At 31.8% G+C, this 16,124-nt stretch overlaps 1 protein-coding gene across 1 annotated transcript; it reads left to right on the forward strand.

The window, feature by feature from the left end:
- The first annotated feature begins 2,427 nt into the window (after window positions 1-2,427).
- Window positions 2,428-10,224, forward strand: LOC106762726 (IAA-amino acid hydrolase ILR1-like 6). Its single transcript, XM_014646767.2, has 5 exons — window positions 2,428-2,932; window positions 3,855-3,980; window positions 9,069-9,383; window positions 9,469-9,597; window positions 9,707-10,224. The coding sequence occupies exons 1-5, from the start codon at window positions 2,474-2,476 to the stop codon at window positions 10,070-10,072; spliced, it is 1,395 nt and encodes a 464-aa protein (XP_014502253.1). The 5' UTR covers window positions 2,428-2,473; the 3' UTR covers window positions 10,073-10,224.
- Window positions 10,225-16,124: the final 5,900 nt, after the last annotated feature.

Here is a 16,124-nt window from a genome sequence, read left to right on the forward strand (position 1 = left end):
GTGTAAAATGAATATAAACTTTGTCACTTTATGTTACTCTTTCCAAATCTCAAAGGTAAAAAATGATTTTCCTGTTTTTTTATCTTGCACAGTGGTTAAAGTTTATTCTAAACGCCTGTAGAAGTTGATTCACTAATAAAAAAGGGACATAAGGAAATTAAAGAAATAGGTATAGAAGAGCTCCCTAGGAGTACAATTCTTTCAATTTTAGGTTGTAATCTTACATCATGTATCCCATACCAATAGAGAAAGGAAAAAGAAACACTTTGTGTAAAGGGAAAAGAACAATAGAGGGAAATATCTTGTTCTTTAAAAATATAATGAAATGTGGTGTAGATGTGTAAATAATATATGAAAAATTAATTGATTTATGAAGGTTTTATTTATATGATTTAATTTAAAAATGAAATTTAATAATAATAAGAAGGGAAAATATATAACACATCCTCCAAATGAACGAACAGAGCAACGGGTTGTTGTGTGTGGCTGAGGGAGAGTATGGAGACGAGAGAGAAACAAATTGAATAAGTGAGGAAGGTGGATTAGGGTTAGGCAAGGGTTTCTGATTTTTTTTTTTCAATTGGGGCAATAAAGATGACAAATTAAATGTTGGAGTGAGAGAGATGCAAGAGAAAGGGTTGAGAGGAATGAGGAAGGTGAGTAAGGGTTTGCGAGTTTTTTTTTTTTTTTTNTTAGTTTTGAGAATGAAAATTATTTAAATATCCTTGACCTTAAAACTTAGAATTCATGATAAATGAGGGTATTTTTGTCTACTATAACCCGGTACACATTGTTAAAAACGTACCAACTGAAAAACAGACGTACACGTGTTAACAAACCCATATATATATATATATATATTCAGTTAAAAATATATAATTTTTAAATAGTGAGTAGATCACAAAAATTTAATAGAGAATAAATGAACATAACATACCTAAATTTATCAAAAACTTAAAATTTAATTATCAAAAGTCTAATTTAGAAAGACATTAGTATTAATAAAGTTCTCTCGAGATTTAAAAGGAAAATCAAATGCATTAAAGATAAAGGAATATACATTAGAAACTCCATATGCGGTAAGATTTCTGTTTTACAGTTTGTTTTAGTATCTGTACGTCGATTATCTCACCTTTTTCATTTTTATGCATATAGCTTTTTCATTCACGTCAAAGAAATAAATATTAGTAGCCGTTAATATGATGTTTCACAATAGCTTTTTAATTCTGTACGTGAGGGAATTTTTGTGGTGCATCTTTTTTTGATTTTTAATTAAAAATATATAGCAATCAAACATAAATTATATGGAGTTCAATTTGAATAATAATAATTTTGTGTAATTTCTTTTTCTGTTCTGTTATATTAAAAGGTTTGTCGTTTTCACTATTATGTTAAAACATATTTACTTTCACACACTTTTTCTTTCTTTTCTTTATTATTAAATAAACTAGAATAAAATGGAAATATATAAAAGAGCTCTATATTTTCATAACAAAGAAAAATAAAAAATGTAAAAATATTTATGAAATTTATTCAATATAATTTTTATTTTTTATTTTTACTTTCAATTCAATATGGTGTTTTTCATTAAATTAAAGTCAATCCCGGGATCACGTGTCATTGTGTTAACTTTTCTTTTAAGTTTTCTTCCATATCATTTAAATTAAAGAAATATGATTTTCCCTTCAATGGCATTGATGCTATTTGACAGCGTGAGTTATTTAGATTAAATTATTAGTGAGAATGGTAATGGATAATGGAGGAAGAAACGGAAAAGTGTAGTAGAATACAATGGACGATGAAGAAGGTAGAGGGATAAGAAAAAATAAAAATTGAATTAATTATCTCTTAAATAGTATTAACACCAATTAAATGTGTTAAATCCAATTCATCGTGGGATTACATTAAATCTTTTAAATAAAAATAGAAATTAAATTGAAGAAAAAAAACAATCACATTAAATAATTTTTATAATAAAACCAAAATATTAATTAAACAGTAAAGTTTTTTTAAGATTTATCGAAGAGGATTTAAAGTGATTAATTAAAAGTAAAAATATTTGATACGGGAGAGACATAAAAGATACTTTTAAAAGAAATAAAAAATGATATGTATTAATGTATTCGTTATTCTCTCCTCCGACATGCTGATTTGTTAATTATGAATAAGTTAGGGAATTAAAAAAATTGACGAGATGCTTGGTGTGACAAATGTATTATTGCATTAGCATTAAGTAGAAGTAAATACATCCGTGTCTGTCTTCCCACGTGCTCGAATTATTCAACCGTTGTCAGAGGACCAAAAACACAAAAGTTAAACAAAATTCTGTCACCTCCATTTTTTTATACTTTTCTTTATCACCACGTGTTCAAATTCTCATCTCTCATCTCTCTCATCCCATTCTCTCCTTCTATTTTACGCCCCTCCTCTGTTCTTCGCTCTCTCCACTCTGTTTCCACTAAAAAAACAGAGTATGAAATTCCGTTTCTCCATCCTGCTCCTATCAATCCTCCTCGCAGTCTCGGCGGCGGTTTCTGTCGCCGAGCCTACTCCCTCCGCTGCCTACAACCGCGTGCTGTTTCCTGACCGGAGATGCCAGAAGGCGATGTCGGAGAACAGCACAAGGCTCGGCGCGTCACCGGCGGCGGCGGAGTGCGAGGTGTGGAGCGAGGCTTGTTCGGAGGCGGTGCTGAAAGTAGCGCGGCAGTCGGAGACAGCGGAGTGGCTGAGAGGTATTCGGCGGAAGATCCACGCAAATCCTGAGTTGGCGTTTGAGGAAATCGAGACGAGTCGCTTGGTGAGAGAGGAGTTGGATCTGATGGAAGTTAACTATCGGTATCCCCTCGCGAAGACCGGTATTCGAGCTTGGATCGGCACTGGTGGTCCTCCTTTTGTTGCCATCAGAGCTGATATGGACGCACTTCCCATTCAGGTCTCCTTCTCCCTCTCTTCCTTCCAATTTTCCTTCTGTCTTCTTCAAAACCTAAAGCCAAAACCAATTCACAAAAAACCACTAATATAATATAATATAATAAATATAATATAACATGACATAATATAATAATATTACACTCTTAGTGGACTTTCTACTCCTTTCCAACTAGCTTCAAAGGTTCATGTTTATCCCTAGCTTCATGATATTACTTTTAATTTTTACAATAATTTAAAAAATTAGAAAAAAAAATATTTTTAAGTAGATTTTTTTTCAAAAATTAATAATAACAAGAAAATTTATGTCTAAATATTTTATTATTATAAAAAAATTATTATTATTATTCTTTTATTGCGTCTTATTACGTGTCGACACGAGACATGCGTTGAAATCTTTGATTTGTCTTTATATGATAGATATTAATGACAAAATTTTAGATAGATCTGTGTTGTCACAAGTGTTTTGTACTATATGTCTGACAATCATAAAAGTAGTTATACTTTATGATTGTGAAATTTTTGTGTCTGACTTAAGACAAAGATTATTGAAGAATATATTAGATTCTGTACTTAGAAGAAAAGAGTATTTGTTCTTTGTGTTATATTTGAAAAGAAAAAGGTAATGTATTGTGTATAGATTTTATTACATGTATTAGTCTTTCTTAATATAATTTATTGCAATATTTTGCTTTGAAGTTTCATCGTAGCATTTGTACCAAAAATATAGATAGATGTCTTTTCTTTTTCAATACTTCTACCCCACTTTACTACCGTTGACTATAGATTTATTTTCTATGCATCCGGAAGTGAAAAAGAGCACTTTACATTTACAAAGCTCTTGGCCATAATAAAAAATATCATTTGCCAAAGTATGTTGTGATAAAACAAAATTCCATCTCATCACTAGTCGGGATTCGTTGTAGGAAGCTGTGGAGTGGGAGCACAGGTCTAAAGTTGCCGGCAAAATGCATGCTTGTGGGCACGACGCACACGTTGCCATGCTTCTTGGCGCTGCCAAGATTTTGAAAACTCGAGAGCATCTATTAAAGGTTTGTTCTTTCCTTATCTCTTACTACTAATCAACATACTATTCCACCATTTCTTACAATTATTTTTGACACTTCCTCGATCATTCAATCACCCACAATCAATGACACATAATTAAAAACTTCAAATTTACAACTAGATAATTATTTTTTTCAAATTTAGAGAAAGAAATCTTATATATGATTTAGCTTAATTACAAGGTGATAGAGTCTATGAAATTTGACAGTATTTGCTTCCCTCTTTATATTCTATTGTCCAATTAGAAGTTTTTCCTTCTGGTTCTTGTTAATTTACGTAAGGAATAGAAGTTACTTTAACACATTATATATATTTTTTCCGTTTTCTACAATAATAAATAAGAGTATATATATAAAAGGGAGAGAGGATTCACATCTTTTATCTTGATACCATGGTCCTTATAATGGCATAACTTTATTTGGGACGACACTTGGGCCAAGAAGTGTGGTCCATTACACTTCCTTTGCCTCTAAAAATTCCATTGCACTTTTCTGTGGAAGACACAATCTTCTTACTGTGTGGGTTTAGATATATTGCCCCTATCAGTAATGGCTCCCACAAGGACAGACAGTCGAAAAACTTCATCTTAAAGATTCAAACGGTGGAACTTGTATATTTAAGAAAAAAAAAAAAGTCATCTTTTTGTTTTCTATTTGGTGCCTTAAGAAAACCCTGGACATTTCACAAAATTTAACATAGTTAAAACCTGTGTAATTACAAAATATTTAAAATTACCTTTCATGAAAATATTATTTACAGGATTTTTATATATTATATATGAAATAATAAATCTCCTAGTAAACACAACTTAAAATTTTAACACCTTTTTACAGTTATCTCTACTAAACATCAAGTCTTGCAATATTTGTATAAATTTTCAATGATGTGTATTGAATATCCAGTAATAATTTAATAAATATATTATCTATAAATCTAGTTATCCAACTTAATCTAATTCATTATTATTAAATTACTTCGATTCTATCTCGAGGTTCCAGATTAACTTAGCCAAGTAGATCTATTTTGATATTGGCTCATATATTTCTTTCAGAATTTTAACTTTTTGCAGTTTGTCCTATTTTTGAAGTACAGAGTTGACTATGATTACTATTTTCTTACACCATATTAATTATCTTATGCTTTGTGGGGAGGAATAATTTTTGATAGATTTTCATATTGTCAGATAAATAAAAACTATTTTAATTATAATTTTAAAATTATTTATTATAATAGTTGAAAATTTTTATTATGCATAACTTTACTATTAGATGATAATATAATTTAATATTATTATTGAACCGTAACAATTACATTATAAACAACTCTCTATTTGTTATGTTTTTATTTCTCTAATTGAGAAATGATTTTTTGACATACCTAAACTTTTTATATTTATTTGACATTATTTTTATTTATTTTTTATTAAAAAATTATAAAACTTTATACTTTTTGAATATTTTACTTTTATATTATATATTAAATGAATGTAAAAGTGTTTCATGATATTATTACTCCTTCTTATTATGAGGCGTCGTTGACATTTTTAATAGCATATCACGAGAAAGATCTTAGAATATGGTGTTTAGAAGGTCCTCTAACCAACATTTTTTTTTTCTTTTAATTTTGATTTCTATGATTTCTAAGAATCTGAGGCAAGTGGGTTGTCTGGCCAGGTTTGACAAATAAATGCGGGTGTCTTCTAAATATAGGTAGATTTTTTTTTTTAAAAAAAATATTAATATTTTTACATTTTTCACAAAACGTATTTATCTAAATTCGTCTTTGTTTTTACATGTATTTCCAACATACAACGAAAAGTAGGCATATTTCCTTATAAGTTATATATGACGATACACGCATAGAAAACTGGCTTCCTCTGTAACTTTATTTCAATAACTTTTTTTTTTCTGTTATTAGTTTTTGCATGCCTCTTTTGATAGGAATTTCTGAATTATCTTATTTAGCGAGTTAAATGGGTTAGATTATGATTTTACGTTTTTGTCTATAATTAGGAAGTTCAGATTCCTTTTAACGTGCTTCCTACTCTAGTTCCTAATCTTTCCTCCTTGATAAATAATGTGGAATACTAGTTAAATTATATAATTAAGCTTATTTGCCTTGGTGTTTTTATTCCACCCTTTTAATTTTTTTTTCTTAAAGATTTTGACTTTAATGTTTAATTTAATTTAAAACATGTAGAAATGTTTTTTCTTTTATTTTAATTCAATCCTTTAAAACTATTTTATAAAATAAATTTTACATCCATTTATAGATCTAACAATTAATATATTTTGTTAGGATAGACTTTAATTTATGATTATGATATCATGTTAAGAATTCAATTTTAAATTTAACTCAAAACTAAAAAATTTACATGTATTTATACATTTTTAAATTTATCTTATTTTCATTCATATAAAATCACTTTTAAAAAGTAGAAAAGAGATCGAAATGACGGATGAGCTTGGTTATCCTCTTCAAACCAATTTTCTCCTTATTTTTAATATGCGCCACCACAATTACTTTTAAATAATAATCGAGTTAAATAGTATAAGGAGTTTTTTAATGAACAAAATTGGGTCTATATTTACTCTTTGAAATGCATCTATATTCTATTCTATTGAAATATTGTTGTTTAACCAATTTCATTGAAGTGAAAAGATATATTTAAAATTTTAATTTTATTTCCAATATGATAAACTTTAATGAAAAATTAGTAATAAATTATATATATAAAAAAACTACAGTTTATTATAAAAATAATTATTAAAGCCACACAGAATTCTTTTTTTATTAAAGATAGTGTATATTATTTCATTTATTAAAAGTAAAATATATATTTTTCTGAAAAAGGATTAACTCAATATAAGTTAAAAACGAATAGCTTATTTGTATTGAATAAATAGTTTATAGTAACTAACTCAATAAAATATGAAATTTTAAAATAATAAATTTGAATTAAGATGATTAGTCAAATCAGAACCACATTTAACTGTATCCAACCATTGCAAACCTATTGTAAGCTAAATTCGAATACCAAATTTTAATTATCGATGAAAACATTGGCACTAGAGTAGGTTTAGTTAGCTAAATTAGTCATTCTAACCTTACAGCTTTGTAATATTTTTATTTTTATTTTTTTAAAATCCAATTAATAAAATATATTTTAATTGCCGAGGCCTTATATTTTTGCTTTTATTGAATTCTGTATAAGAAACAGTAGAGTTAGAAGGACTATGTTTTATATAAAAAACATGTTTTGGTCCAGTTTTTAAAATAATAAAATGTGAAAATAAATTAACATATAAGTATGATAAAAATTATTTAAAATAACATCGTCGTAAAATAAACTATTTTAGAAATATTCTTTTGATTGTAAAGAAACATAAGTTTAGTAGTTAAAAATCACCAGGCAAAGAAACTACCCAATCACTGCTGCATTGCTATTAAAGGACCTGTTCTGAAGCAATGTAAGAAGTGGTCCTTAACAATAAAGTTTGCTTTACCATTTATGTACCTCACCATATTCTTCAATATCTCTACCATACACCTTTTTCTGGGTTGTTTGGAAGAGTTACGCAAAGTGATAGAGAAAAAAAAAATAGAAAATGAACCATTTAATTTAAATTAAGAAAAAAAGATAAATAGAAAGTTTACTATTTTGAATAAAAATATGAAACCTTGTTCTAGATTTCTGTTAAAGTTTTCATACGGGTAACTATACTGAATCTTCAAAACGATATATTAAAAAAAATAATAATATATTTTAAAATATTAAAATTAATGTTCATTAATATATTTTAAAAATAAGACAAAAAAATAATTATAAAGAAGGTCAACTTCAAAATTAATATTGTATAAACATGTAAGAAAAAGAAGAGAAAATGACTTTGGATATTGTGGATAACGTACGATAGGACTCTGACTGTTGTTAGGAATCTTTGCATTTGATGGATGAAAATAGTGGATGTAGACTCCTCGTTTTTGTCCTCTCATTTCTCACAATGAACTAAAAATCCAAACCGTCTGCAAAAGTACTTTTTATAGAATGCAAAGACAGTGAAAGGACATTTGACCAGAAAAATTACCCTTTACCCTTTCAGTTAAAAACATGGTCATTGATGAGACCTCTAAACATAGGATAATTGACCATTAACTTTAGGTTAGCAGGGGGGGCTATCCTATAACTAGGAATTCAGAGCCTAGGTGTAGGAAGCAGTAGGGGCCAACCTATTGCCAGCAATTCAGACCCTACATCTATCACCTATTTTCTACATTTTCTTTCAACATTAATGGTTAGCTACTCCCTCCTATGGTTAACGAATAATATAAATTTAAGGTTGTTGGAAATTTGACAAAGTGAATATGAATTTTATTTTTTAAATTAATTTTTAAAATTAAATTTGGTTTAAAATTTATTTCTTAATATTCAATATACTGAGATTTTTTAATTAATGAAAGAAAGCATGAAAAGTAGTGGGTGTTGGGGGCAATGAGTAGGAAATGAAGTGTGAGATGATTGGAAAGTTGAATTTAAAAGGCGGATGTGATGTGGTTCCCAATCTTTATTTTCGTGTCATCAAAAAGCAATACCGTACTTATTAAATGCAACCACATTGTCCTGTGAATGTTGTTGTGAGTATTACTTTCACTCACCATCGTTCACAAATTGGTATTAACAAAATCTAATGAAAACACAACCATCGTAATTTTCCACATTGTGTTTACTATATTTTCCTCTCTTTACGTTTTCTTAGTTTTCTCATTGAGGAACATGATATTTCGGTAGATAACGAGTTTCTGAATAATAACCATACTCACGTAAATTTTGATGGATTTTTGTTTTTTTATATCATTAAAAAAATTATATATGTGACATTGAATCTAACTGAATAAATGACATTTAATTCAAAATTTCAAAATAATAAATTTATTTAACTTTATCATTTATATTTAATGTGAGATTTATATTCATTTAGATTATTTTCAATAATTTCATCCTCATCAACATATATTTGATGTTGAAGAAAGAAAGACGATGACTAACAGAAGTGTTGTTGTGTGGCTCACAGGGAACTGTAATTCTGATATTCCAGCCAGCCGAAGAAGCTGGAAATGGAGCAAAACGAATGATGCAAGATGGTGCTTTGGAGGACGTGGAAGCAATATTTGCAGCTCATGTATCCCATGAACATCCAACAGGAATAATCGGGTCAAGGCCTGGGCCCCTCCTTGCTGGTTGTGGGTTTTTCAGAGCCGTCATTAGAGGCAAAAAGGGTTTTGCTGCCGATCCTCACCGTTCTGTCGATCCTGTTTTGGCTGCTTCGGCTTCTGTTATCAGCTTACAGGGCATTGTCTCCCGCGAATCAAATCCACTCGATTCTCAGGTTTTGCATCCCTTCTTTTCCTTTTACCCAATCTCCGTTTGTGTCTTTTTGCATACCTTCCTAACCAGACATCCTTCAAATTTAGGTTGTCTCTGTAACTTCGTTTAATGGAGGCAACAATCTGGACATGATACCAGACACAGTGGTTCTCGGTGGGACTTTCAGAGCGTTCTCTAACACCAGCTTTTACCAGTTACTTGAAAGAATAGAACAGGTTAGCAACTTTAATAGTGTCATTTTAGTTAAATGTTAGATGGATGGACTGAAATCACAGAATTAAAAATAAAAAAGGAGGAAATTGAATAGGTGTTTTGGAAAAACAGGTGATTGTTGAACAGGCAAGTGTGTACAGATGCTGGGCAGAAGTGGATTTCTTTGAAAAGGAGTACACGATTTATCCTCCAACAGTAAATGATGAGAGAATGTATGAGCATGTGAAGAAGGTATCTGTTGATTTGCTGGGTCAGAAGAATTTCAGGGTAGTTCCACCTATGATGGGTGCTGAAGATTTCTCCTTCTACTCCGAGGTGGTTCCCTCAGCTTTCTTCTACATAGGTATAAGGAATGAAACATTGGGGTCTACTCATACCGGACATTCTCCCTATTTCATGATTGATGAAGACGTTCTACCAATAGGTGCTGCTACTCATGCCACTATTGCAGAGAGGTATCTCATTCAACATGACTAAGGAGCCCCACTCTTCTTTTCTCACATCACATCTCATTCTCTTACACCAGTAAATTCTCATTTTAGTTCCTCATATTGTAAGTGTTTGTCACTTTAGTTTAAGTTTATATATCTTTACTCTACTTTCTACCTTTATATAATATTTCCACTTTAGTATTTTTTTTTTTACATTTGAACTTTCCCTAAGCTATATTAAACGCCATTTTACCAAGTTAAAAGACCAGTCAAGGGGTAAATGATCAAACACTTACAATTGAAACTTTATATGTTCTAAAAAATGGGTAATGAAACAAATGCATTCCAGAATATAATATATTTGAGTATTTAGTATTGAAAAACAAAAAGTTCAACTCAATGCAACAATTCTTCTATCTAGAGCAATGCTCCTAAGAGAAACTAAAAATGATTATCTCTCTCAAACCACTTCTTCTCTCGATGTTCCCTAAACAATCTCTATGATTCTTTTTCTCTCTTCTAACCACCAAAAACCTCCTACTGTGCCATCTTACCCTTCCTAATTTTTTGTCCCTCATATACTCTACCCCACCTCTTCTTACCCTTCTCTGCTTGGATCAACGACTCACTGAGCCCAATAGCATTTGGGTCTGTATCAATACTTCCATCTTGAAATAAAGCATTGTCCACAAGGCTAAATTCTAGAAACTAATTTCATACTGTCACTTCATCCTCCCAAGTAGCTCGTCAGCATTTTGTCTCTTCTACTGCACCAACACTCGTTTCTTAATTTCTCCCCTTTTTTGTATTGTTTCTAGTAGTCAAGATCCCCTCAGGAATTAGTAATTAAGCTCTATCATCATTCAACCCAGCCCAACCTTATATTTGTCCACGCTCTCTTTAATAATGACAGACAAGATCAATATTTAAATTTGGTGTCAAACGATATTTCACTTCACCAAATTTTTTTTACAATCTCAAAAGAGCTATATTTCGGATTGACCCTGTTCATGATCGACTACTGCGTATTTAGTTTCAATTTTAAAAACACGAAATCACCCACACAGAAAATAATCTTTCCAATCGATGCTTATTGGCTTGAGTCCTCGTCTTGTCCTGAGCACGAGACAAATGGGCTTTTAGCTGTCTTAGAACCTCATCCCTCTCCAAAACATCCTTTTGGACAGCCTCAACTCTCATTTCTCCTTGTACCAGTTGCACAATCTTAGGAGGTGCTCTCCCATACACAACTTCAAAAGGAGTCATTCTCGTAAATCCATGATAAGTTGTGTTAAAACAAAACTCTGCCCAATGCATCTAAATAACCCATATCTTAGGTTTGTTGGTGATGAAACACCATAGATACGTTTCTAAACACTTTTTGTTACCTTAATGGGTCCATCTGATTGTGGATGATAAGTTGTACTCATTTGTAATTTGGTGTCCTGCATCTTAAATAACTCTTTCCAAAATAGACTCAAATACTAGATCCCTATCACTCACCACATACTTTGGAATCCCATGAAGTCTCACTATCTCCTTAACAAATATCTCAGCCTTTGTAATATATGGATGTTTAAGGGACACAAAGTTTTTTTTTTCCCGCTTGGGCCTAGTCCATTTCCTCTATTGGAATTTTGTGACTCAAACAACATGTGGTTGAAAGAGTAAAAGCATTTAAATAAAAATATTCATACTCTATTTCTTAGGAGAATTTTAGACATTATTTAAATTAATTAGTTTACTATATATTTTTTAAAAAGTTGGTTACAAATTATGCCGTATAAATATTTATGTTTATGCACAATAAAAGATATTAATTTCCCTTTCATTCTCTTGTCTCTTATACGTTAAAACCCAACAATTGGTATCAAGAGCAAAAAGGATCTTATGGGATATGTGGTATAACCCATAAACACCTACAACCACAAAATAGCCACCACACATAAAATGGAATCTCAAACCTCATTTACTATGGTTTCTATAACTCTATTTGATGGACAAAACTATCAAATGTGGGTTGTCAAAATGGAAGCATATCTAGATGCTAATGATGTATGGGAAGCGGTAGAACAAGACTACAAAGTGGCTCCCTTGCCAAATAATCCTACGATTGCTTAAATGAAAAATCACAAAGAAAGCAGGCTTCGAAAGTCTAAAGCCAAATCAATTTTGTTCACAACTGTATCTTCAGTCATTTTCAACAGAATAATGACGTTGAAAACGACACATGAAATCTGGAACTTTTTGAAGGCAATGAGAGAGTCAAAGGAATGCAAGCTTTGAATCTAGTTCGAGAACTTGAGATGCAGAGGATGAAAGATTCAGAGACAATCAAAGATTATGCAGACAAGCTTCTCGGCATTGCAAACAAAATTAGTCTTCTAGGCACTTAGATTCCTGATTCTCGAATTGTTCAAAAAATACTTGTAATAATTCCAGAAAGATATGAAGCCACATTAACATCCTTGGAGAACTCAAAAGATTTTTCTACTATTACCTTAGCAGAACTTTTGGCAGCACTTTAGGCTCTAGAACAAAGAAGACTCATGAGAGAAGAATGTTACATTGAAGGGGCTTTGGCAGCTAAATTGCTGAAAAAAAGGTCAGGAAGTTTCAACCACAAAAATGATAACAAATCCTCTATTGTTTTTCCATCATGTCCTTTTTGTAAGAAAAATAATCATCCATATACGAAGTGTAGGTGGAGGCCAGATGTGAAATGCCATAAATGCAGACAATTAGGACATGTGGAGAAAATATGCAAGTCATCATAAAAACAAGAGAATGTACAAGTTGTGGTTGAAGACGGTGAAGAAGAAGAAAATTTTTGTTGTTTCTTATTTTGCTACTGCAAGATCAACAAAAAAGTTGGCTAATTGATAGTGGTGGCACGAACCACATGACTTACGATCAAAAATTATTCAAAGATCTTGATGCAACCTACAACACAAATGTCAGAATTGGAAACGGGGCAAAAATAGCAGTGAAGGGTAAAGGAATCACCGCGATCAAAAGTTGTACAGGTTTGAAAATTAATTACTGATGTTCTATATGTTCCTGAAAATTCGTTGAGTGTTGGACAACTTCTAGAGAAAGGCTATAAAGTTTTATTTGAAGACAAAACCTGCATGATTAAAGATTCAGATAATAAAGAATTATTCAGAGTTCAAATGAAAGGCAAGAGCTTTGCTTTGAATTTGATTGATGAAGAGCGGTTTGCTCTGCACAAGGTTGAAGATAAAATGCAGGTACAAGGGCGACCTAAATTGGAAGACAAATCATCTGTATGTGCAACTTTGCAATATGGAAAACAAACGAGATTGCATTTTCCAAAAGACAAATGGAGAGCAATAAACAAGTTGTAGGATGTCGGAAGACTTAAAAGAATACCATCTCTGAATGACAAGAAAGTAAAGCTAGTGGTTGTTAACGTTGGTGAAAGTCAAATTAAACCAGAAAAATTGGAGGAAGAAAAACATCCTAAGACAACTCTTCCCGAAGCAAAAGCTGAAAATACGGAGCAACAAGACAATACTGAAAAGGTGAAAGACTGACAACTTAGAGTTAGACGCAGTTCTTGAAAATCAGAAGTGGTCGAGACTTCCGAAAGTGGAAGAACTTTAGATGATACGGTCAAGGATGAAAAGACTTAAAGTATGTTGACTTTGAGTCAAGGAGGAGTATTGAAATTTTGTGACTCAAACAACATGTGGTTGAAAGAGTCAAAGCGGTTAAATAAAAATATTCATATTCTATTTCTTAAGAGAATTTTAGGTATTATTTAAATTAATTAGTTTAGTATATATTTTTTAAAAGTTGGTTACAAATTATGAGTATAAATACTTATGTTTATGCACAATAAAAGATATCAGTTTCCCTTTCATTCTTTTGCCTCTTATACGTTAAAATCCAACATCCTTCCCAACTGTCCCCATTCTGCTTTGGACCCAGTTTACCTATCACACTAAGAGCAGTTCTCCCTGCACCTTACCTCTTTCTCCCTGCACCTCCAAAATTACATTTTTCTCCTTCATTTAATAAAAGTCAAAACACTTAATGATTTATTAATGATTTCTTAACTAGTAATACCCCTCCCTATCACTCACAATAGCATTTCCTTTGAGTTCACTATTTTCTCTTTGATTGTTTTGAGTTGAGCTGATCTGTGGTGGTCATCTGGTGATGATACTTGCTGGTTGGTGGGAGGAAGAAGAAGAGAGATGTAGTAACCAAAAATCAACAAAAAAAATAAACCCAAAACAAGGGACAGAAACCAACCGCAAGACGAACTACGTTCCCTTTAGCCGTAGTGCGAAATGCGGACAAGCACCCCCAAAACCAACCTCAAATCGACTTGCGATTACCATCAGCCGCTGATCCAGCTGCGGCACCACCATATCCGCAGTTCCTAGTGCGACAGGCGTTAACCAGAGTTCCATTTGCGATTAACCCTACATCTCACCAAATTTCCATACACACGGTTCATACACCCAGTTAATTTCCATACACACAGTTCATACACAATTTATACACGGTACGAGCACAGATCAAGCAATTCATGATTCACACATCCATGAAGAAGATCTAGGGAAAATAATGAACCCAGAAAAACTTGATATACGAAACAGCCACCACCGAGGATAAAGAAAATTAAATGATGAAAATGGTGGAGACAAATGAGGGAGGAGGACACCTGGTTAGGAGAAACAGATGTACGGGGAGAAGTATGGGGGTTTCAGATTTAAAATTCTACAAAGAAGAAGAAAGAAGAAGGGGGTGTAGGATTTTTAGGATGTGAAATGTGATAGTGGGAATAGGAATATAGTATTTGCTTTTTCAATGAATGGATCAGCTTTTTTTTAAAACCAAAATATTCTTCAAGACTCAAATTGGAAATATAAAAGGAATGGAAGGTGCAGAACAAGACTGATGAGATGCAGAGAGAACTACTCTCACACTAAACATGAGTCGGTTTGGGTTCTCCCATCTCGACGTGGCTCATCCCTTCCTTGTCACACTCTGTTTTTCCCTAACATCTCCACATCAACGGCACCAGCTACATTCATCATGTGTCCCTGGAGAGAGGATTTGCAATGTGTAAGCTTCGCATCCTTGCACGAATTTCGTCTTTCAAGCCTGATTAAAGTAGGAGAAGAATTGTTCGTCATTCATTTACGGTATCTAGGCAATTAAATATTCAACTTCTAATATAATTCTCTATACTTCCTGTTTCCGGTTTGCTTCAGATAAGCCAACTGATCATAAACTCTTCCTTCTCCATATCTCTCGAACATTTTTTATTTTTATTTTTCAAATCTTCCCATGTTAACTCCTCATATTCATTATCTGGCTCCTTCCATATACAGCTAGGCAAAATTCACGTGTCTTGGATATTAAAATAAACCTCTGTGGTAGCTCCATTTCTTTCATCAATTAGCAAAATTCCTCCAAATCCTCTCCGTCAAACAACCTCCCTGATTCTTTTCAAACAAACAATACCCCTTTCTCTCTCTTCTAATCACCCAAAACTTCCTAGTTTGTCCAATAGTAATTAGGTTTATATCAAAACTAAATAAAAATTTACTTTAATATATTATCTTTGTCCAGACTCTTACATTCTTAACGAAATCAATCGTTTAAGCACGTCCTCTTAACAAGATAGGTTCTTTGCGTCCTTTTGTAAGCTTCAATTTCCCAATAAAAACAAATCCTCACATCGACAAGTTTATAAACATGAAGAGAAGTGTTTTATCCGGAAGAGTCTATTACAGAAAACTTTAAGTTCTTTCTATTCTTTTGTATGCTTCAATTCCCGAATAACAACAAACCCTCACATTGGCAAGTTTTCAATAAATTCATACAAACTGTCACGAAGTCAAAGTCAACTATTTCATAATTCTTTTCAGATAATTATGTAAATTTGAGTAAAACCATGTACGTGCCAACCTTTGACACAAGTCATATTTCTGGATGTGCTTATCTGGGAACTTGGAAGAAAAGGACGCATGGAACATGAAGATTTTCCGAAAGCTTTTCTTTTTTAAAGAACATTCCAGAATAATTTTGGAAATAGCATTCCAGAGTCATTCCTAAAA

This window comes from Vigna radiata, chromosome 5, assembly GCF_000741045.1.
Source record: "Vigna radiata var. radiata cultivar VC1973A chromosome 5, Vradiata_ver6, whole genome shotgun sequence".
NCBI lineage: Eukaryota > Viridiplantae > Streptophyta > Magnoliopsida > Fabales > Fabaceae > Vigna > Vigna radiata.